Source organism: Triticum urartu, chromosome 3A, assembly GCF_056163025.1.
Source record: "Triticum urartu cultivar PI428250 chromosome 3A, HENAU_Tu73, whole genome shotgun sequence".
NCBI classification, from domain to species: domain Eukaryota; kingdom Viridiplantae; phylum Streptophyta; class Magnoliopsida; order Poales; family Poaceae; genus Triticum; species Triticum urartu.
Window position 1 is genome coordinate 712186230 of NC_141875.1, and position 23802 is coordinate 712210031.

Here is a 23802-nt window from a genome sequence, read left to right on the forward strand (position 1 = left end):
AACATCAGAGACTTGATTTGGTTTTTACGGAATCTGACTGAGGCGCAGACATGCAGGTAGGCGGAATTCTAGTCACCAAGAGTAAAATCTCTAATTTTAGCGTGCTGACTCCAATAGATGGCCAAGATTTTGTTGTGGCGGTGAAGGGAGAGCTTAACTGCCACCCACGGCTGAAGCTCCAAAGGAGAAAATCTTCTAGATTCCTCCAGTTTGTCTAGCCTCTTAATGGTGGTGGAGCAGTTTTGGGCAATTATCTTCGGAGACTTAGCGTTGAAGGCCCATTGCTTAGCCATGTTCCGGGTCCTCTTGGTTTTGAGGCAGAGAGTACCAGCAGGGTCTAGGCGATCATTGGAGACGTTGGACCAGTTTTTCAACACCAAATTTTTGAACAAAGGAAGGTGAAGATGGTTGTTGTTTAGCCGAAACACTTTGGGCTTCGGGATCGAGGTGGACGCCGAGAGGCAGAGGGGCACGTGGTCTGAAGTTGTCCGAGTGCAAGAGAGGACTGAGGAGTCTAGGAAAGCCATGGTCCAGTCCACATTGATCAGAGTGCGATCAAAATGGGGTTATCTTGCTGGTTGGACCAGGTGTAAAGGCGATCCAGGAGAGGAAGTTCTTGCAGTTGCAACGATTGAATCATAGAGGAAAACATTGCCGCCTCGGAGTGATTAAAGTTCGCATTGGATTTTTCGGACCGACAAAGAATCAAGTTGAAATCGCCGATAATAGTCCATGGGCCGGAGATCATGGTCTTCAGACTAGAGAGGGAGGCGAGGAACTCAGGTTTACGCGCGTGATCCGAAGGACCGTAGACATTAGTGACAAAAAAAGAGATATCCGAAGCCCTAAACTCAAACCAGCATGTGAGGGAGTGTATATCGGAATTTTTTTTGAACCGGGCTTTACCCCTTTCCATTACTAAGAATGGAAATACAAACCAGTTCAAGATAACAGGAGGACGGAAAGAGGGTAGAGCGAGTTCAAGCATTACTAGGAAACCCACCACATCCGCCTACCATCGAAACGGATGTCATGGGGTGAAAACCTGGTAACACTAACATCAAGTCTATTACAGCGAACAAAGAACGACAAAACAGACGCAAACCACACATCGGACCGCCCGAACTGGCAAGACTAGACAAAAGTATCAGACGACGAGATAGGACGGAGAGGATCGCCTCCAGCTCCAGTTTTCCACCACGCCGAGGCCGCATCTTGGTCTTCATGTCTGGATCGTTTGCTTGACAGGGTCACATAGTTTCATCAGCTGCAGCGTGCCGTTCCTGATCATCACTGCACATGCACGAAGCTCTCCAGCCGCCTCTCCTTTCTGCAAACCTGTCTAGTACAAAAGAAACGAACAGAGGGAGAAACCAATCTCAAAAGGAGTCTTAATCTGTTTTTTCTCAAAGGTGGCTCGATTACGCGCCAGCCAGATGGCCCAACAAGTAGCAGCTAAGCCCACAGTATAGAAGGTTTCTTTGCCAGGAAGAAATTTACTGCACCAGACGAAATATTGCCAATAGTTGTTACGGCATAGATCAGTGCCCAACACCACCCCAATAGATCTCCAAACCACCCTAGCAACAGGGCATGTGAAAAAAGGTGGTTAGAGGTTTCTACCTCCCTGCAGAAAGAGCAATGAGGATTCCCTGGCCACTTTCTTTCCCTCATCACTTGTCTTGTGAGTACCGCGTCTTGAGATAACTGCCATAAAAAGATTTTGATCTTGAGAGGAATTTTTGCTTTCCATATCCACTTATAGTTACACCCAGCGAGGGGTTTTTCCAACAGTTTGTACACAAATTTGGTAGAAAACTTTCCGTTCTGGTTAAGCCCCCAGGAGACTTTGTCACCATCTCCACTTTTAGCAAGAGGGATGTTATTGATGGTAGATCGCAACGCTTCCCACTGCTTAAGCAGATCAGGGGTAAGCCTGCGTCTAAAGAAAGAGCTGGCATTGTTGCCAGCCAACTTCTTCACAGTACAATCTGAAAAATTGCAGATATCAAACAACTGAGGGAACTGTTCCTGAAGAGCAGGAGACCCATTAATCGAGTCTTTCCACATCCTAGTGATCTCCCCTATTTTTGTTTCTATTTTTCTGCCCAACATATATACATTTTTTTACATTGAGCGGTGATTTCCAGCAAGGTGAGTAAGAGAATCTGGCAGTAACATCCGCAACAGTTTTGTTGCGAAGGTATCTGGCCCGGACAATATCCTGCCAGAGTCCTTTTTGTGTTTCAAGTTTCCACCACCATTTGACCATCAGACTAATGTTTTGTTTCCGCAGGTCCTTGATACCCAAACCTCCTTTATCCTTGGATCTACAAATTCTACTCCACCTCACAAGGTGGTATCTCTTTTTCTTATTACACCCTTGCCAGAAGAATTTCCTTCTGTATTTATCCAATCTCTCAATAAAAGTTTTATTCATAAGCCACATCGACATATGATGCAGAGAGATTTGTGTAACCAAGGAATCTAACAGGGTATGTCTCCCACCCATCGAGGCCGCATTACCTATCCAGGCCTCGAATCTCCTTAGGTACTTGCTCACAATGAACTCCCAATCAGAGTTTTTCAGGTTTGTATAGCTCACAGGCATGCCCAAGTATTTAATGGGAAAGCTGCCTATCTCACAGTTAAACAACTCCGCATACTTTTTCATAGTTTTTTCATCCCCCCCCACGGTGAGAATTTCACTTTTCTGAAAGTTAACTTTTAACCCAGACATCATTTCAAACAAATATAGCAGCAACTTCAAGTTAACTGCCTTATCGATATCATCCTCCAAGCAAATTATGGTATCGTCTGCGTACTGCAGAACAGCCACCCCCTCAGGAATGAGGTCAGATGCCAGACCTGTGATCAACTTATTATTCGTGAGGCATTCCACAACCAAGTTGAGCAGAAAAGGAGAGTGGGGGTCACCTTGGCGGACCCCTTTAGCACTTTGGAAGTATGGGCCCGTACAGTTATTCAACTTGATGCTAATTGTCCCCTCGTATAGGATTTATTTAATCCATCCACACCAGGTTTCATTGAAGCCACACATTTTATGGCATTCAAGAAGGAAATCCCACTTTACTTTGTCATAGGCTTTTTCGAAGTCCAGCTTAAGGACAATTCCCACTTTTTTCTTGACATGTGTATAGTTGAGAATCTCATGGAGTGAGAGCACACCATCCATGATGTTCCTCCCTTTCACAAAAGCATTCTGGGTGAGGCTGATTAGTTTATCAGCGTATACTGCAACCCTACGGTCGAGCACTTTAGTTATGAGCTTATAGGGGCAACGGAGCAAATAGATTGGCCTAAATTGCTGAATTCTCTCAGCACTAGACACTTTAGGCAGAAGGGTAATAATCCCATAATTGTGACGTTTTACATCAAGCTTACCTTGATGGAAATGGTCGAAAAGGGCCATAATATCGTCCTTAACTATATCCCAACAGACCTGATAAAATTCAACAGGAATATTATCTGGTCCGGGGGCTCTGTTTGGGGCCATGTCAAACAGAGAAGTCTTAACTTCTTGTTCTATAAATTCTCGACAAAGATCCACATTATCCTTCGCAGAAAGTTTCTCATCATCAGTCCACGTCTCAGGGTTAAGATGGAACAAATTACTAGGAGCTGGGCCAAATAGATCTTTGTAGAAATTAGTGGCATGGGCAATCAGGTTATCAGTGCCCTCTATGGTAACATCATCCCCCACCTTAAGAGAATGGATGGTGTTTTTACGCTTGCGGCCATTAGCAATCTTATGATAGTAATCTGTGTTTAAATCCCCTTTAAGGAGCCAACGCTCATTTGATTGTTGTAGCCAAAAGATCTCTTCATTGACAAGTAACTCGTGCAACTCGAAGTTGGCATCCATCTTCCTACTGTAGAGCTCACGAGGAAAGTGGTCCATCTTCTTCGAGCTCTTCGAGCATGGATAACTCCATTCTAAGGTCCTCCTTCTCTTCTTATTATGACCATATCTATCGGAGCCCCACCGTCGGTGTCAAAACCGGTGGATCTCGGGTAGGGGGTCCCGAACTGTGCGTCTAGGCGGATGGTAACAGGAGACGAGGGACACAATGTTTTACCCAGGTTCGGGCCCTCTTGATGGAGGTAAAACCCTACGTCCTGCTTGATTAATATTGATGATATGGATAGTACAAGAGTAGATCTACCACGAGATCAAGGAGGCTAAACCCTAAAACCTAGCCTATGGTATGATTGTTGTATGATGAAGTTGTCCTATGGACTAAAACCCTCCGGTTTATATAGACACCGGAGAGGGTTAGGGTCACACAAAGTCGGTTACAATGGTAGGAGATCTTGAATATCCGCATCGCCAAGCTTGCCTTCCACGCCAAGGAAGGTCCCATCCGGACACGGGACGAAGTCTTCAATCTTGTATCTTCATAGTCCTGGAGTCCGGCTGAAGGTATAGTCCGGCTACCCGAACACCCCCTAATCCAGGACTCCCTCAGTAGCCCCTGAACCAGGCTTCAATGACGACGAGTCTGGCACATAGATTGTCTTCGGCATTGCAAGGCGGGTTCCTCCTCCAAATTCTTCATAAAAGTTTGTAAACACCAAGAGTAGTGTGCGGCTCTGCAAAATAAGTTTCCACGTATTGCCACAGAGAGAATAATATTAACACAAATCTGATCTGCTGACGTATTCCGCAGCGTGACATCACACTACGGCCAAGCCTTTATTCGAATCGTTTTCACTTTTCCACCTCAGCGTGTTTTGCGAGGCGGTTTCCTTGGCACGTCTTGTCAAAGCAGAGATCGTGTCCCCTTCATTTACGGGATTCTCATCAATACGGACGTGGGTAACCCAATCGTGCCCGTTAGCACGTCTTCTCAATTAAAGGCGAATCCCAAACGGTTACGGGGAGGGCTCCTGGTATTCAACCTCTTATAAAGAGACCAAGGCCTTACTCCTTTTCTCCAATCTCAAAACAAGTTCACCCGTCGCCTCGAGTTCCAACACCCTAGGCTCCAGATTCCAGGCGCTTCAAACCTTCGACAATGTCCGGTTCCGACCTTCAAGGCCGATGGATGCCCTCCTCCATCACGGAGGAGGACGTGCTAAAGTTGAGAGAGGCTAAGTTCTTGACTGCCAAAATTTTGCATAGGTTGCCTGCTCAAAGGCAGGCTATTCCCAGTCCCCAGCCCGGTGAGAGCGTAGTGTTCATGTCTCACTTCCTTCGGGGGTTAGGCTTCCCGATGGATCCCTTCGTGAGGGGGCTGATGTTCTATTATGGGCTGGAATTTCATGACTTAGCTCCGGAGTCCATCCTCCACATTTCCTCATTCATCGTTGTGTGCGAAGCGTTCCTCCGTGTTACTCCTCACTTCGGATTATGGCTCAAGACTTTCGGAGTGGAGCCGAAGATGATCGAGGGATGGCACGCAGAGTGCGGAGGCGCTGTCATAAGTAAGAATGCTGATGCTCCATGGCCCGAGGGCTCCTTTCAAGAGGAGCTCGACTTGTGGCAACGAGAGTGGTTCTATATCACCGCTCCCAGGAGCGCCAAGTGGGTGGCGCCTCCTGCCTTTCGCTCGGGTCCCCCACCACGGCTAGCGTCATGGGTCAACAAAGGATTAGATTGGGGGTTATCCAAAGATGTTCCCTTGTTGCAGGGCCGCATTAGGGATCTCTTAGAAAGAGACCTCAACCTGGTCAAGGTGACGCAGGTCATGCTGATTCGCCGAACACTGCCCGACAAACGTCGCTCCCTTCGTCTGTGGGAGTTTAATCCGGAGGGACCACGAGCTCTCCAGCATTTTATGGGTGCAATGCCTGTGGAGATGTATAAAATGTTCTTCGGATCACATGCAATGTGTCCGGATTTGACCGAGGACGCAGGTTTAAGCTGCAATCGCCCGGATACTCAAGTAAGTAACCTTGTGCCCGGACTCGCTATCCGTAAAATTGTCATAAATTCGCCCCTAAAAAGAGATGTCCTTTTAAACAGGAGTGGATAGCGAAGGCAAAGCTGATCAGGTGTCCGGCTCCCCTTCCTGAGACCAGGCCGGATCCCGTGCTAGTCAGGATGTTGAAGATCGTGCCTTTGGAGGGAAGTGAGGGGGAGGACAAGGAAACTATGGCCTCCTTGAAGGAGGCTGCTCTGAAGGGAAGATGGTCCCGAACTGTGCGTCTAGGTGGATGGTAACAGGAGATGAGGGACACAATATTTTACCCAGGTTCGGGCCCTCTTGATGGAGGTAAAACCCTACGTCCTGCTTGATTAATATTGATGATATGGGTAGTACAAGAGTAGATCTACCACGAGATCAAGGAGGCTAAACCCTAAAAGCTAGCTTATGGTATGATTGTTGTATGATGAAGTAGTCCTACGGACTAAAACCCTCTGGTTTATATAGACACCGGAGAGGGTTAGGGTTACACAAAGTCGGTTACAATGGTAGGAGATCTTGAATATCCGCATCGCCAAGCTTGCCTTCCACGCCAAGGAAAGTCCCATCCGGACACGGGACGAAGTCTTCAATATTGTATCTTCATAGTCCTGGAGTCCGGTTGAAGGTATAGTCCGGCTAACCGAACACCCCCTAATCCAGGACTCCCTCACCCACCCATTGAAAAAGGTTTTGAATCTTTTCAGTTTGATATTCAGGATGTCTATGGGATCAGAAGATTTAACTTTTCTTGTCCAGATCTGACTGACTAGCGGCAGGAAACTATCATCTTTAATCCAGGAAAGATCAAAACGAAACTCCCTTGGTTTGGGAGAATCTCTCCCCTCCTCTCCCGTGGATATAAGCAAAGGATTGTGATCAGATATCTCACGAACTAGTTTTCGAACAGAGACAAGCGGAAACATGTCTTCCCAATCTTCAGACATGAGGATACGATCCAGTTTTTCCAAAGTGGGGTGGGCCTGTTGGTTCGTCCAGGTATACTTACCCCCATTAATGTGGATCTCACGAAGAGCAAAGGTATTGATGATGGAATTAAACAGATCCATAGATTTATGATTGTTAAGTTTCTTGTTCTTTTCACCAGAATGTCTCAGGATATTAAAATCGCCCCCAACAATGTAGGGCACTTGCATCCCAATACAAGTGGCAGCTAGTTCGACCAAAAAAATCCCCTTTCAATTCTTCATGAGCTGGACCATAAACTACTATCAAACCCCACTTCAACTTCTTCGGTTTGTCCAGCAACACTAATTGTAGAATATGTTTCCCCTTAACACAGGAGATGATATCTAGCTTGTCACACCTCACACCACATAGGATGCCGCCAGATTTCCCAACAGAAGGAATCCAGTTCCAATGGAAGGATCCAAAGGGTGAATTCTCCTCAAGCACTTAGGGGAGAAGTTTTTCTTCGTAGTTTCTTGTAGGCCCAAGAAATCAAGGGAATCGTCACTAATCATGTCTGAGAGGCAGGTGGTGTTGGGGATCGTAGCAGAAATTTAAAATTTTCTACGCATCACCAAGATCAATCTATGGAGTAATCTAGCAACGAGGGGAAGGAGAGTGCATCTACATACCCTTGTAGATCGCTAAGCGGAAGCGTTCAAGTGAACGGGGTTGATGGAGTCGTACTCGTCGTGATCCAAATCACCGATGATCCTAGTGCCGAACGGACGGCACCTCCGCGTTCAACACACGTACAGCCCGGTGACGTCTCCTACGCCTTGATCTAGTAAGGGGAGAAGGAGAGGTTGGGGAAGACTCAATCCAGCAGCAGCACGACGGCATGGTGGTGGTGGAGGAGCGCGGGACTCCAGCAGGGCTTCGCCAAGCACTATGAGAGACGAGGAGGGAGAGGGGTAGGGCTGCGCCAACAGGGGAGGAACTTCATGTGTTGGGCTGCCCCTTTGCCTCCACTATATATAGGGGGAGAGGGAGGTCTGCGCCCCCACCTAGGGTTTCCTCCCTAGGGGTGGCGGCAGCCCTAGATCCCATATAGGGTGGCGGCCACAAGGGGAAGAGGGGGAGGCGCACCTGAGGTGGGCCTTAGGGCCCATCTGCCCTAGGGTTTGCCCCCTCCCCTCTTGGAGGCGCCTTGGGCCTTGGTGGGAGGCGCCCCAGCCCACCTAGAGGCTGGTCCCTTCCCACTATTGGCCCATGTAGGCCTCCGGGGCTGGTGGCCCCACCTGGTGGACCCCCGGACCCCTCCGGTGGTTCCGGTACACTACCTATGATGCCCGAAACACTTCCGGTGGCCAAAACCATACTTCCTATATATTAATCTTTACCTCCGGACCATTCCGGAACTCCTCGTGATGTCCGGGATCTCATCCGGGAGTCCAAACAACATTCGGTAACAGCGTACATACTTTCCCGATAACCCTAGTGTCATCGAACCTTAAGTGTGTAGACCCTACGGGTTCGGGAGTCATGCAGACATGGCCGAGACAACTCTCCGGTTAATAACCAACAACGGGATCTGGATACCCATGCTGTCTCCCACATGCTCCACGATGATCTCATCGGATGAACCACGATGTCAAGGATTTAATCAATCCCGTAAACAATTCCCTTTGTCTAGCGGTACGATACTTGCCCGAGATTCGATCGTCGGTATCCCGATACCTTGTTCAATCTCGTTACCGGCAAGTCTCTTTACTCGTTCCGTAACACATCATCCCGTGATCAACTCCTTGATCACATTGTGCACATTATGATGATGTCCTACCGAGTGGGCCCAGAGATACCTCTCCGTTTACACGGAGTGACAAATCCCAGTCTCGATTCGTGCCAACCCAACAGACACTTTCGGAGATACCTGTAGTGTACCTTTATAGCCACCCAGTTACGTTGTGACGTTTGGCACACCCAAAGCACTCCTACGGTATCCAGGAGTTGCACAATCTCATGGTCTAAGGAAATGATACTTGACATTAGAAAAGCTTTAGCATACGAACTACACGATCTTGTGCTATGCTTAGGATTGGGTCTTGTCCATCACATCATTCTCCTAATGATGTGATCCCGTTATCAACGACATCCAATGTCCATGGTCAGGAAACCGTAACCATCTATTGATCAACGAGCTAGTCAACTAGAGGCTTACTAGGGACATGGTGTTGTCTATGTATCCACACATGTATCTGAGTTTCCTATCAATACAATTCTAGCATGGATAATAAACGATTATCATGAACAATGAAATATATAATAGTAACTAATTTATTATTGCCTCTAGGGCATATTTCCAACAGTCTCGCACTTGCACTAGAGTCAATAATCTAGTTCACATCGCCATGTGATTAACACTCACAGGTCACATCGCCATGTGACCAACATCCAAAGAGTTTACTAGACTCAATAATCTAGTTCACATCACTATGTGGTTAACACTCAATGAGTTCTGGGTTTGATCATGTTATGCTTGTGAGAGAGGTTGTAGTCAACGGGTCTTGCTATATTCAGATCCCTATGTATTTCGCAAAACATTATGTCATATCGTAGATGGCTACCACGTTCCACTTGGAGCTATTCCAAATTGTTGCTCCATTATACGTATTCGGTATCTCTACTCAGAGCTATCCAGATAGGTGTTAATCTTGCATCGACGTAACTCTTTACGTCGAACTCTTTATCATCTCCATAACCGAGAAACATTTCCTTATTCCTCTAAGGATAATTTCGACCGCTATCTGGTGATCCAGTCCTAGATCACCTTTGTACCCTCTTGCCAGACATGTGGCAAGGCACACATCAGGTGCGGTACTTCAGCATGGCATACCGTATAGAGCCTATGACAAAAGCATAGGGGACGACCTTCGTCCTTCCTCTTTCTTCTGCCGTGGTCAATCTTTGAGTCTTACTCAACTTCACACCTTACAACTCAGGTAAGAACCCCTTCTTTGACTGATCTATTTTGAACTCCTTCAAAAACATGTCAAGGTGTGCGTTCTTTGAAAGTATCATCAGACGTCTTGATCTATTTCTATAGATCTTGATGCCCAATATGTAAGCAGCTTTATCTAGGTCTTCCTTTGAAAATCACTCTTCAAACAACCATTTATGCTTTCCAGAAATTCTACATCATTTTGAATCAACAATATGTCATCCACATATACTTATCAGAAATGTTGTAGTGCTCCCACTCACTTTCTTGTAAATACAAGTTTCTAGCAAACATTGTATAAACCTAAAAGCTTTGATCACTCCATCAAAACATATATTCCTATTCCGAGATGCTTGCTCTAGTCCATAGAAGGATTGCTGGAGCCAGCATACCTTTTAGCATCCTTAGGATCGACAAAACCTTTTATTGTATCACATACAACCTTTCTTACGAAAACTGGTAAGAAAACTTGTTTTGACATCCATCTGTAAGATTTCATAATCGAAAAATACAGCTAATGCTAACATGATTCCGACGGACTTAAGCATCGCTACAGGTGAGAAATTCTCATCGTAGTCAACTCCTTGAACTTGTGAAAAGACTCTTTCCCACAAGTCGAGCTTCATAGACGGTAACATTACCGCCCACGTCCGTCTTCTTCTTAAAGATCCATTTATCTCAATGGCTTGCCGATCATCGGGCAAGTCCACCAAAGTCCATACTTTGTTCTGATATATGGATCCTATCATGGATTTCATGGCTTCTAACCATTTGTCGGAATACGGGCCCACCATCGCTTCTCCATAGCTCGTAGGTTCATTGTTGTCTAACAACATGATATCTAAGACAGGATTACCGTACCACTCAGGAGTAGTACATATCCTTGTCGACCTACGAGGTTCGATAGCAACTTGATCCGAAGCTTCATGATCACTATCATTTACTTCCTCTTCAACAGACGTAGGCACCACAGAAAACATCTTTCTGTGTTGCATCACTCTCTGGTTGAAGTAAAGGATCAACAACCTCATCAAGTTCTATCTTCCTCCCACTCAATTCTTTCGAGAAAACTCCTTCTCGAGAAAGGACCCGTTCTTAGCGACAAACAATTTTCCCTCAGATCTGAGATAGAAGGTATACCCAACTGTCACCTTTGGGTATCCTATGAAGATGTGTTTGTCTGCTTTGGGTTCGAGCTTCTCCGGCTGAAGCCTTAAGCATCGCAGCCCCAAAACATTAAGGAACAACAACTTTGGTTTCTTGCCAAACCAATGTTCATACGACGTCATCTCAACAGACTTATATGGTGTCCTATCTAAAGTGAATGCAGCTGTCTCTAATGCGTATCCTCAAAATGAAAACTGTAGATCGGTAAGAGACATCATAGATCACACCATATCTCATAGGGTTCGATTACGATGTCTGTACACACCATTACCCCGTGGTGTTCCAGGTGGCTTCAACTGTGAAACAATTCCACAATGTCTTAAGTGTTTGCCAAACTCATGACTCAGAAATTCTCATTGATCAGATCGTAGGAATTTGATCTTCTTGTTATGATGATTCTTAACTTCACTCTGAAATCGCTTGAACTTTTCAAACGTTTCAGACTTGTGCTTCATTAAGTAAATATACCTATATCTACTCAAATCGTCAGTGAAGATGAGAAAATAGCGATATCCACTGCACGCTTCAATTCTCACTGGATCACACGCATCAGCGTGCATGATTTCCAACAAGTCACTTGCCCGTTTCATTGTACCTGAAAACGGGGTCTTAGTCATCCTGCCCATGAGGCATGGCTCGCATGTGTCAAGTGATTCAAAATCAAGTGACTCCAAACATCCATCGACATGGAGTTTCTTCATGCATCTTACGCCAATATGACCTAAGCGGCAGTGCCACGAGAAAGTGGTACTATCATTATTAACTCTACATCTTTTGGCGTGAACATGTGTATTACCACGACCGAGATTCAATGAACCATTCACATAGGGTGCATGACCATGAAAGGTACCATTCATGTAAACAGAATAACCATTATTCTATAACTTAAATGAATTACCGTATTGCAATGAACATGATCTAATCATATTCATGCTCAACGTAGACACCTGATAACATTTATCTAGGTTCAATACTAATCCCGAAGGCAGATGGAGCGTGCGATGGTGATCTCATCAACTTTGGAAACACTTCCAACACACATCGTCACCTCGCCCTTAGCCAGTCTCCGTTTAGTCCGTAGCTTTTGCTTCAAGTCACCAATAATAGCAACTGAACCGGTATCCAATACCCAGGTGCTACCAGGAGTACTAGTGAGGTACACATTAATAACACGTATATTCTTTGTTGAAGTTGCTAGCCTTCTTATCTACCATGCATTTGGGGTAATTCCGCTACCAGTGACCATTCCCCTTACAATAGAAGAATTCAGTCTCGGGTTTGGGTTCAACCTTGGGTTCCTTCACTGGAGCGGCAACTGGTTTGCCATCCATGAAGTTTCCCTTCTAGCCCTTGCCCTTCTTGAAACCAGTGGTCTTGTCAAACCATCAACACTTGATGCTCCTTCTTGATTTCTACCTTTTGCGGTCTTAAGCACCGCGAACAGCTCCGGGATCAACTCCATCCCTTGCATGTCATAGTTCATCACGAAGATCTAGTAGCTTAGTGATAGTGGCTAGAGAACTCTATCAATTACTATCTTATCTGGAAGTTTAACTCCCACTTGATTTAAGTGATTGTAGCACCCAGACATTCTGAGCACATGCTCACTAGCTGAGCTATTCTCCTCCATCTTGTTGGCAAAAGAACTTGCCAGAGGTCTCACACCTCTCAACACGGGCATGAGCCTGAAATCCCAATTTCAGCTCTTGGAACATCTCATATGTCTTATGGCGTTCAAAACGTCATTGGAATCCCGATTCTAAGCCGTAAAGTATGGTGCACTAAACTATCAAGTAGTCATCAGGACGTGTCTGTCAGGTGTTCACAACATCCACAGACGACGTTGTAGGGGTTTGCACATTGAGCGGTGCATCAAAACGTAAGCCTTCTGTGTAGCAGTGAGGACACTCCTCGGACTACGGACCCAGTCCGCATCGTTGCTTACAATATCTTTCAACTTGGTCTTTCTCTAGGAACGTATTGAAACAGGGAGCTACAATGTGAGCTATTTATCTACAACATATTTGCAAATACAATTTAGACTATGTTCATGTTAATTGAGTTCATCTAATCAAATTATTTAATGAACTCCCACTCAGATAGACATCCCTCTAGTCATCTAAGTGAAACATGATCCCAATCGACTAGGCCGTGTCCGATCATCACGTGAGACGGACTAGTCATCAACGGTGAACATCTTCATGCTGATCGTATCTTCTAACGACTCATGCTCGACCTTTCGGTCTTCCGTGTTCCGAGGCCATGTTTGTACATGCTAGGCTCATCAAGTCAACCTAAGTGTATTGCGTGTGTAAATCTGGCTTACACCCGTTGTATTCGAACGTTAGAATCTATCACACCCGATCATCACGTGGTGCTTCGAAACAACGAACCTTCGCAACGGTGCACAGTTAGGGGGAACACTTTTCTTGAAATTTTAGTGAGGGATCATCTTATTTAAGCTACCGTCGTTCTAAGCAAATAAGATGTAAAACATGATAAACATCACATGCAATCAAATAGTGACATGATATGGCCAATATCATTTTGCTCCTTTTGATCTCCATCTTCGGGGCTCCATGATCATCGTTGTCACCGGCATGACACCATGATCTCCATCATCATGATCTCCATCATCGTGTCTTCTTGACGTTGTCTCGTCATCTATTACTTCTACTACTATGACTAACGCTTTAGCAATAAAGTAAAGTAATTACATGACGTTTAAGTTGACACGCAGGTCATAAATAAATTAAGACAACTCCTATGGCTCCTGCCGGTTGTCATACTCATCGACATGCAAGTCGTGATTCCTATTACAAGAACATGATCAATCTCATACATCACATATATCATTCATCACATCCTTTTGGCCATATCACATCACAAGGCATATGCTGCAAAAACAAGTTAGACGTCCTCTAATTGTTGTTGCAAGTTTTTACGTGACTGCTATAGGTTTCTAGCAAGAACGTTTATTACCTACGCCAAAACCACAACGTGATATGACAATTTCTATTTACCCTTCATAAGGACCCTTTTCATCGAATCCGATCCGACTAAAGTGGGAGAGACAGACACCCGCTAGCCACCTTATGCAACTAGTGCATGTCAGTCGGTGGAACCAGTCTCACGTAAGAGTACGTGTAAGGTCGGTCCGGGCCGCTTCATCCCACGATGCCGCCGAATCAAGATAAGACTAGTAACGGCAAGTAAATTGACAATATCTACGCCCACAACTGCTTTGTGTTCTACTCATGCATAGAAACTACGCATAGACCTAGCTCATGATGCAACTGTTGGGGATCGTAGCAGAAATTTAAAATTTTCTACGCATCACCAAGATCAATCTATGGAGTAATCTAGCAACGAGGGGAAGGAGAGTGCATCTACATACCCTTGTAGATCGCTAAGCGGAAGCGTTCAAGTGAACGGTGTTGATGGAGTCGTACTCGTCGTGATCCAAATCACCGATGATCCTAGTGCCGAAGGGACGGCACCTCCGCGTTCAACACACGTACAGCCCGGTGACGTCTCCTACGCCTTGATCTAGCAAGGGGAGAAGGAGAGGTTGGGGAAGACTCCATCCAGCAGCAGCACGACGGCGTGGTGGTGGTGGAGGAGCGCGGGACTCCAGCAGGGCTTCACCAAGCACTACGAGAGACGAGGAGGGAGAGGGGTAGGGCTGCGCCAACAGGGGAGGAACTTCATGTGTTGGGCTGCCCCTTTGCCTCCACTATATATAGGGGAAGAGGGAGGGCTGCGCCCCCACCTAGGGTTTCCTCCCTAGGGGTGGCGGAAGCCCTAGATCCCATCTAGGGTGGCGGACACAAGGGGAAGAGGGGGAGGCGCACCTGAGGTGGGCCTTAGGGCCCATCTGCCCTAGGGTTTGCCCCCCTCCCCTCTTGGAGGCGCCTTGGGCCTTGGTGGGAGGCGCCCCAGCCCACCTAGGGGCTGGTCCCTTCCCACTATTGGCCCATGTAGGCCTCCGGGGCTGGTGGCCCCACCTGGTGGACCCCCGGACCCCTCCGGTGGTCCCGGTACACTATCGGTGATGCCCGGAACACTTCCGGTGGCCAAAACCATACTTCCTATATATTAGTCTTTACCTCCAGACCATTCCGGAACTCCTCGTGATGTCCGGGATCTCATCCGGGACTCCGAACAACATTCGGTAACCGCGTACATACTTTCCCTATAACCCTAGCGTCATCGAACCTTAAGTGTGTAGACCCTACGGGTTCGGGAGTCATGCAGACATGGCCGAGACAACTCTCCGGTCAATAACCAACAGCGGGATCTAGATACCCATGTTGGCTCCCACATGCTCCACGATGATCTCATCGGATGAACCACGATGTCAAGGATTTAATCAATCCCGTATACAATTCCCTTTGTCTAGCGGTACGATACTTGCCCGAGATTCGATCGTCGGTATCCCGATACCTTGTTCAATCTCGTTACCGGCAAGTCTCTTTACTCGTTTCGTAACACATCATCCCGTGATCAACTCCTTGATCACATTGTGCACATTATGATGATGTCCTACCGAGTGGGCCCTGAGATACCTCTCCGTTTACACGGAGTGACAAATCCCAGTCTCGATTCGTGCCAACCCAACAGACACTTTCGAAGATACCTGTAGTGTACCTTTATAGCCACCCAGTTACGTTGTGACGTTTGGCACACCCAAAGCACTCCTACGGTATCCGGGAGTTGCACAATCTCATGGTCTAAGGAAATGATACTTGACATTAGAAAAGCTTTAGCATACGAACTACACGATCTTGTGCTAGGCTTAGGATTGGGTCTTGTCCATCACATCATTCTCCTAATGATGTGATCCCGTTATCAACGACATCCAGTGTCCATGGTCAGGAAACCGTAACCATCTATTGATCAACGAGCTAGTCAACTAGAGGCTTTCTAGGGACATGGTGTTGTCTATGTATCCACACATGTATCTGAGTTTCCTATCAATACAATTCTAGTATGGATAATAAACGATTATCATGAACAATGAAATATATAATAATAACTAATTTATTATTGCCTCTAGGGCATATTTCCAACAGGTGGCCATCCCTTTCTTGCCCACCCCTCGACAGTTCCAAATGAGGCCTCTCATTTGGAACGTTTCTTATGGAAATTGGAATGAGTAACCCTACCAGGAGGCATTGTAGGGTTACAAATCATATCTGTCTCTAGGGCACAACTTTTTTGACTTCTAGTCACAGGTCTAGAAGTTTTAATACCTACTTTCTTTCTATTATTCTTCTTGGATTTACTGGAAGAGATCTTTTCAAGGACGTGTTCTTCTTGATCAAGCCATTCTAGATCCACATGGTTACTTCTGCCCAACCCATCAATTATCACAATATCTTCATCCATTCCCTAAGCAATGGATTCAGTTTTGCTCTTGTTAACTAGCTCACCTCTAACAATCTCTAACTCTCTGATAACATCCACAGAAGTGAACGAGTCATCAGGTATGTCCACCCCCATTTTACTAGCTCTACTCAATAGCTCATAATTGTACAAGACATCAAAAGAATTTTTACAAGCAGGTTTGGAAGTACCTTCAGGGTCTTTTTGCAAGCCAGCTTCACCGCCCTATCTTCCATCTTGTCCTGCATTTTGGAAGTGTTACGCTTGCTGAACCTGAGTCTAGCTTCGGTTGCAAGAGGAGGTGTCAGGACAAAATCCTCAAGATGATCCGGGGATGGGAGTTGTACCACATAGTCACATGAAGTTTTCATGCCTGGATCTGTTTCACCCACCACATCCACAACCTGATCAAAGTTAGTAACAGCGGCCACAAAATTTAAGCTATCAACATTACAAGCATCGCCAGTCACCTGAACATCTTGTGAATCTGTCACAAAGTTAGTAGTTTCAATGGGCACGATCCACTTGGAGGAGTTCGGCTTCTCCTCTCTAGCACAATCATTAATCTCCTTCTGCATTGTTTCAATAAGCAAGGAAGTGTCTTCCCCACTATCAGATGAGGCCTCATCCTCAATTTCTTCATTATCACTAGGCAACAGGCGACAGGCCTTGCCCCCACGATAAGAGTAATCATTTTTGCCAGATCGATGCTTATCAGGTGGGCTCTCCTTTTTCTCCTGATCAGTACGTCTCCTTTTAGGAGTGTACTCAGGATTGGTTTTGTCATCAGCAACAGGATCCACAGGCTCCTCATTAACAGGGTTTTTAACAAGAACCTCTTCAATTTCGTAGGTGAATTTATAGAAGCGTCCCCCAAGTACTCCTTCCGCAGTGACAAGCAGTTGGGATACAGATCTGCATCCTATTTTTTCTCTGACAGAAGAAGGGCGATTAATGGTCGACATATCCACTTCTAGGGTGATCCCAACCAACCCCCCCACATAAGCTACAAATTTATCAGATCTTTTGTTAGGTGGGATCTTACCAATTCTGACCCATGGAACTTCCAGAAGCCCCTCAGAGTCAATATCCTCAGACCAGGGGGAAATTTCACACTAACTCCACATTGTTTAAGTCTAACATGTTCAACAAAAAGAGCTCTGTCAACCTCTCTAGGGTTCGGCATTCTCATAACAAATTTTTGCGGAGCAAAGAATCTAGCCGAACATCTCCACCCCTGACCCACATACACGCTCAGCTCATGTTCAATATCTTTAGTTGGAGCGGACCCTTCAGTAATAGTGACAACAATATTGAAAATGCGCTCTCTAGGCTGCCTATCCACACCAAAATCAGGAATGTAAAAGAAACCTTGCCCTTTGGACTGAAACGCACACATCGCAGGGGTGCATTCCCATGGAAAGAATTCATTGCAAACAACATATAAGTGACCCCTCTTCTTGCAACGATCACAAAGAGCTTGAGGACATCTAGCAGTGAAGTGGCCAGGAGTATTGCAAATCTGACAGTGTATATCGGAATGAGTTTTAGTGCATACGAGTGTGCTGTCGTCCCAAGAAGTAAGCAGCCCACCCGAGGCTCCGATTGAAGGAGAGAAGTGGAAACTTCTAGACGTAGGAGGAAGAAAGGAGGAGGCTTTAAAAGTGGAGATATCTTGAAGTTTAGTCTGCTGCATGCAAATTACAGATGCAGGGTTGGTTGCTTAATAAGGCAGATTTGACATTAGTACACTTGTTCGGTCGCCCCAGTCCACTAACGTTCCAAGATAAAATACGTAGGTGTCTATTCATTGGGAGTACATGGATTCATCGAGATAGAGCGCGGGAACCCGAAGCAAAAAGCAGAAACAGAGATAGACTGGGCCTGCAGGCATGCAAACCTAGAGCACCCAGAAAGCGAAGGCAGAAAATAAGAACTAGAAAGAAAATAGCTAGGGGGTGCAGGTAGTCCTCTCGATGCAAGCCAAAGAAACTACGGCTAAAAATGAGGGCGGAGCCAAGTTCATGGGGGGCGCGGGGCAGAGAGCATCACTATCCACTTCTTAAACCTTTTAAATCGGAGGTATCATTTACTTTATTTTCTCTAGGGCTTGAGTTGAACAGACAGTATGTGCTGAGCTGAGTTTGAGCTCAAGGAAAAGAAACGCCGTTCGTGCGGCGTGGCGTATATCGCCGAAAAAACTTTGTGGCCGAGTGATTTGGCCTAGTTGTTGGTACCGTGTGTTGTGGCCGTATTGCACATAGGGATGTGGCTATGCATCAGGTGATTAGTTAGTTGCATGCAGTTCCTGAAGAGATTCTAGGAGGAGATAAGGCATGGAGATTAGTTAGCTGGGTTGTGCTCGTACGTGAGTGAGTGGTCGAGTATGGTGGCCGGGTTGCCGGGTTAGTGCGTGCGTTGGAGACTTGGAGTCACTTGTACAAGCTACTACTCCCTCCGTCCGAAAATACTTGTCGGAGAAATGGATGTATCTAGACACATTTTAGTTCTAGATATACATCCATTTTTACCCATTTCTTCGACAAGTATTTCCGGACGGGGGAGTACTTAAGTTGATCAGATGAATGAAAATGAGGCCGTGAGGGCAGCAGCAAAAATGTAGCCAGTGTGTACACCAAGGAGAAGAGCCTCTCGGCAAAGATTTGTGCTCCTCCTTGGTACATGATGTGCGTGTGTTTCCGAGTTTATTCTCACCATGTGTGTGTGTGTGTGTGTGTGTGTTCGTGAGAGAGTTGAGAGGGAGGAGAAGAGAGAGTTGTGTCAGGCAGCAAGAGGTAGAAGAAGAGCGGCGTTGCGACAAGGCGGCGCCAACACTCTCCACTACTAATTCATGTGAATGCTGCTATGTCTCTTGATTTATTTTCTTTTTTTCCTGGGTTTAACTCTCCTACAAGCTTGCCCTCCAAACAAATGATGCATATGAATCCACGAGAAGGAGAAATAAGCTATGCTCACAACTTCAATATTCAGGTATATTATTTCCTCCTGATTACTTCCTCCGTTCCTAAATATAAGTCTTTTTAGAGATTTCAACAAGTGACTATATACGGAGCAAAATAAGTGAATTTACACTTTAAAATATGTCTAGATACTTCCGTATGTGGTAGTCCATTTAAAATCTCTAAAAAGACTCACATTTAGGAATGGAGGGAGTATTTCACTAGCAATTAACAATAGAACAAGGAGATACTAACCTAGCAATCCTCTCTCTCAGTTTACAGGGCGTGCGCGTGCCCCTAGATTGTCAATTCGACCAACCTAATACAAGTCATATATTACAAAAAATATATCAATATAAACTTTAGATGTTCTATTTTCAAACCGTATAATTTTTGTGTTGTATAGTTTATATTAAGATGATAAAATTGGTAACCTAGGTATACGCATAGGACTTGTAAACTGAAACGGAGGTAGTATTTCAGTTTGGTGTGCACAATCAGCGTCGAAGTACTAAAATATCAATGACCTGTTGCAACGCACGGGTCTTTTTGCTAGTATGTAGTACTAAAATATCAATGACCTGGAAGGAGTAATACTGTGTTGGCATGGTTTTGAACTCAAGACCTCTTGACTTCAATATCATATTATACATTTCAAAACTTGCACTGGTGAGACGGCCTGACCTCAATTTCAACATTGTGCTCTGCGCGTAACTAGCTGCACACGGCATCTCACATGTCATTTCAGTGAAAAAACAAAATGCTGATGGGGATCTGTTGAATCAGTACATACTGAAGGATGAGCACTGGATAGTGTCGTTCATGCGTGGCCGGCCATAGTGTACATTTCGATTACTAATTTGTTCGTGCACTAGTTTGTTGTAGGAACGCGGGCTAGATTGAGAAGACGGAAGGATTTGCATACAACCGGGAGGGATTTGCATGAGTACGAACGGACTGCTGTTAATTGGATTGCATGAGCCGCCTCTCGTAATTACCATGAGGACTGCTGTTGATTGGATATGGAATACGAACGGCGCCAGAACATTTATCATGGGAACGCAAACGATCGCGGTGAGGTCAATCGTCCTCACATTATATATAAGCTACGCACGGGGATACCCATCTACACCTCGTCAAGGTTTTGGATCCCGAGCGAACCTTTTTTCTCGTGGGGCACCGGAATTTGCGGTTACCACGGTAACCACGAAATTCCGGAAAAATTTCGCACGAAATTTCAAATCAAATTTTGAATTCAAATTTTTTTGAAGTAGATATAGATATGTTTATCAGTCCAAAATATCACTAACGCTTCTCTGGCCTAGTGGCTATTCGGCAGCAGCTACCACTTGTGTAGAAGTCCTGAGTTCGAATCTTGGTCGCCCCACAATTTAGCAGTGCTTTTTAACTTTTGCATCCTCAAAAAGAAAAATAAAAAGCATATAGACATTTCGAACCCGCGTCTAGCAGCTTACAAAAGATTGGCTTTACCACTAGGCCGCGAATAGCTCTGCGGTTGGATAAGAGATGGCCTGTATTTAACTATGCTGTGAGCATTTGAATTCAAAATTTTCAAATTATTCAAGATTTTTTGCTCGGTATGCGTAGTTCTCGAGGGGGGGCGGTAACCGCGCGAGATCTCGGAATTTCGCTCGGTACCCAAAACAGTGCACCTTGTACACCATGGCAGAGAATCGTTCTGAGAGCACCATAGCGGCTGAGTGGTCATCGTGCATCCTCAGGGATCTCGTGCGCTCCGTCGGCGACTTGCTGTCCGCCACGAATGACGCGGACATGAGGGCCGTCTGCAGCAACCTGAGCGCCTCCATCGTCAAGCCACCTCCACTAGGCCTGGGCGGCGATCACCGTTTCCTCGAGCGCGAGTGGGTCATGCTCGACGAGGAGAAGCCCGCGGTTGGCGTCGACGGCCGCCTCTTCCTTCACGTCTCCAGCGGGCGCTTCCTCCGTCTCCCCGTCCCGCTGCTCGACGAGAAGGACTACATCCTGGTCGGTGCCTCCGATGGTCTCCTTGTCCTCGGCGACACCAAGGGCCTGCACCCTGCTCGTCTTCTCAACCCCTTTACTGGCGACCTTATCCCCTTCGCAGCCCCAATTCCTCAGGAAAGCGGCGTGCTGACTGCCGTGGCCGGGTCTAGCTCTAGCCTCACGCTTCTCTTCTGGTTTGAAGACTGCCGCGGCAACGACGTGGTTTACTGTGCTGAACCCACCAGCCCGCTATGCGAGGTGCAGTTCGAAGGCTGCGGGGAGAGCGAGTTCGGCCTTCGCAGCCTAATTTCCTACGCCGGCCACTTTTACGTGGTCGACTACGATGGAGGGTTATTCAAGGTCGTGGGCACGGCGCCGCGCCATCGCGGTGAGCTGATAGCCAAGACGTTTGACGAAAACCCTTTCTACTACCTTGTAGAATCTGCTCGGGAACTGCTCCTTGTTAGTCGTTGTCCTTGGGAGGACCTGGTGGAGGTTTTCAAGGTCGACACTGAGCGAAAACTGTTAGAACCTGTGAGGAACATTGGCAGCCGAGCACTCTTTCTTGGTTTCAAGTGTCTATCTGTTAATGCAGATAAGTTGCCGTCCGTCGACAGCAACTGCATATACTATGCTCATTGTTTTGGCACTGACAGCTTCACAAAGTATGATCTCAGCAACGGCAAGGTAGAGAGGCTCTCCTGCATTTTTGAAGATAATAAAGCCATTCGTCCTTTAAGCCTTGTTCAGACGCTCCTCAGTTACTGCGCAACTGCCCATCCAGACATATGTGCTCAAATTGAACGTCTGAAAGATTGATCCCAATTAGTTCTGATCATGCTATAGTTATATGTTCTGCTACATGCAACCTCTAATAAGCTTTGTTTTGCTATGTTTGAGTTATGAGACGAGCCATGTTGTCGCTGGGGCTGTATTGTAAGAATTTATCTGAAATGATGCACTGCTTGCATCAATCTATAATCCTATGTTATTAGCCATTGTTTTCCGTGTGCCTTGCTGTTGTGTTTGAGTCCACCATGGAACATATATGAAAATGAATCAAAGCAAAGAAAGAATCTAGCAGGCCCGTTCTTTTGGCTATTTTGAAAGAATCTAGCAGGTCGTCAAATATTGTATGATGTACAGTAAATTGCATTCATAGTTTGTATTTTGTGAATTCTGTTTTACAAACGGCACGGTGGATTCTGTTTTACAACCTATATTTGTATTTTGTGACAGCTATTTGTGCCCCTCACTTATTTAGCAAAAGTTGTGCACTAGTATTTTAGCACATCAGTCCTTGGTCGTCTTTCCTTAGTGCCGGAGCTTCCCAGGGCCAACCTCGGTCATGCCTCTCCAAAGCCCACGAGGAAACATTTGTATTCTGCCCGTTTGTCCATTCTCATTTGCCAACGAAAAACCAGTCAAAGCAATCGTTGTTGTGCCCCCAAGAATTTACCCGAGCTCCGCCGCCATGCCCATGCTAGCTGCCTCTGCCGAACACAGTGGCTCGTGCGGCAGCGAGGACAGTTGGGAGTGCGAGGTCACCCGCATATCCGGAGCACAGCATGAGCGCGGGTGCGTGATCGAGTGGCCAGCGGCATGCGGGCGTCGAGGCGGGCTCACATACATTGGGGCCAACCTCGACCACGCCTACGCGTGAGCCAGCCCTGAATGGAGCAACATTGTCTAAATACACATTTTAAAGAGAACAAAATTCGAGAAAAAAATCATGCGTGTAAATCCAGACATTATATGTGCGTGCACCATGTTTTGATGAAAAGGGACTTTTTTTTGTGGCTTGTGTAAAAAAGACAATTTTTGATGCTTGATTACAGCTATCCGCAAGGCATTTCTTTTATCTTTTTAATACATGCCGCAAAAAATGTCTTTTTCACTGAAATTTTGTGTGCGAACATAGGATGTCCGGAGGTACACGCGGGATTTTTTTCTCAATTTTTTTTAACAATTTGAAATGTATTTTTATACAAATTTCATGTGTATCTACACCTATGAGCCAAAACGCCACTCTCAGGGATGCGTTTTCACTTTTCACTTTGGCTCATAAACCTCTTTTACCAGGAAGGATTCCCATAGGCCGGAGATGAAGACAGGCAGTGATGGTTTCTATCTCATCAGCACATTGAATAGTAGGCCTATAAGCACATAAATTTGGTCCGAGCTCCGCAGCCGTGCCCGTGCTAGCTATGCTAGCTGGCTTTGCCGGACACTGTGCCTCGTGCGGCGGCGAGGGCAGTTGGGAGAGCGAGGTCACCCGCTTGTCCGCACCATGGCAGGAGCGCGGCGCCTTGTTTGCCGTGCATCCTACTGCAGCGGCCTTGAGGTGTTGAGTTTGTTGTATCAAGTATGGTTTGGTTTGGACTTGAGCCTTGAGGCGTTCAATCAAAACCAAATCATACCAACCATGTCGTTTGTTAAAGTAAATGGTCACGCGCTGGTG

The 23802-nt window shown here is 46.0% G+C and overlaps 2 protein-coding genes across 2 annotated transcripts; one reads left to right on the top strand and one right to left on the bottom strand.

Moving 5' to 3' along the window:
- Positions 1–1222: 1222 nt before the first annotated feature.
- Positions 1223–17360, bottom strand: LOC147982022 (uncharacterized). The gene is made up of 3 exons (XM_087516175.1): positions 16866–17360; positions 16587–16799; positions 1223–1342 (listed from the first exon to the last, which is right to left on the bottom strand). Exons 1-3 carry the CDS (start codon positions 17358–17360, stop codon positions 1223–1225), a joined length of 828 nt encoding a protein of 275 aa, XP_087372301.1.
- Positions 17361–21038: 3678 nt separating this feature from the next.
- Positions 21039–22160, top strand: LOC147982023 (uncharacterized). Its single transcript, XM_087516176.1, has one exon. It carries the CDS (start codon positions 21039–21041, stop codon positions 22158–22160), a length of 1122 nt encoding a protein of 373 aa, XP_087372302.1.
- The last annotated feature ends 1642 nt before the right edge of the window (positions 22161–23802 follow it).

Coding starts and splice junctions, on each gene's coding strand:
- LOC147982022 (XM_087516175.1), bottom strand. CDS start 17,360: ATGTCGACCATTAATCGCCCTTCTTCTGTCAGAGAAAAAATAGGATGC. Junction 16,800..16,865: donor CAGATTCACAAGATGTTCAG/GTGACTGGCGAT, acceptor AACTTTGATCAG/GTTGTGGATGTGGTGGGTGA. Junction 1,343..16,586: donor CTTGCAAAAAGACCCTGAAG/GTACTTCCAAAC, acceptor CTTTTGTACTAG/ACAGGTTTGCAGAAAGGAGA.
- LOC147982023 (XM_087516176.1), top strand. CDS start 21,039: ATGGCAGAGAATCGTTCTGAGAGCACCATAGCGGCTGAGTGGTCATCG.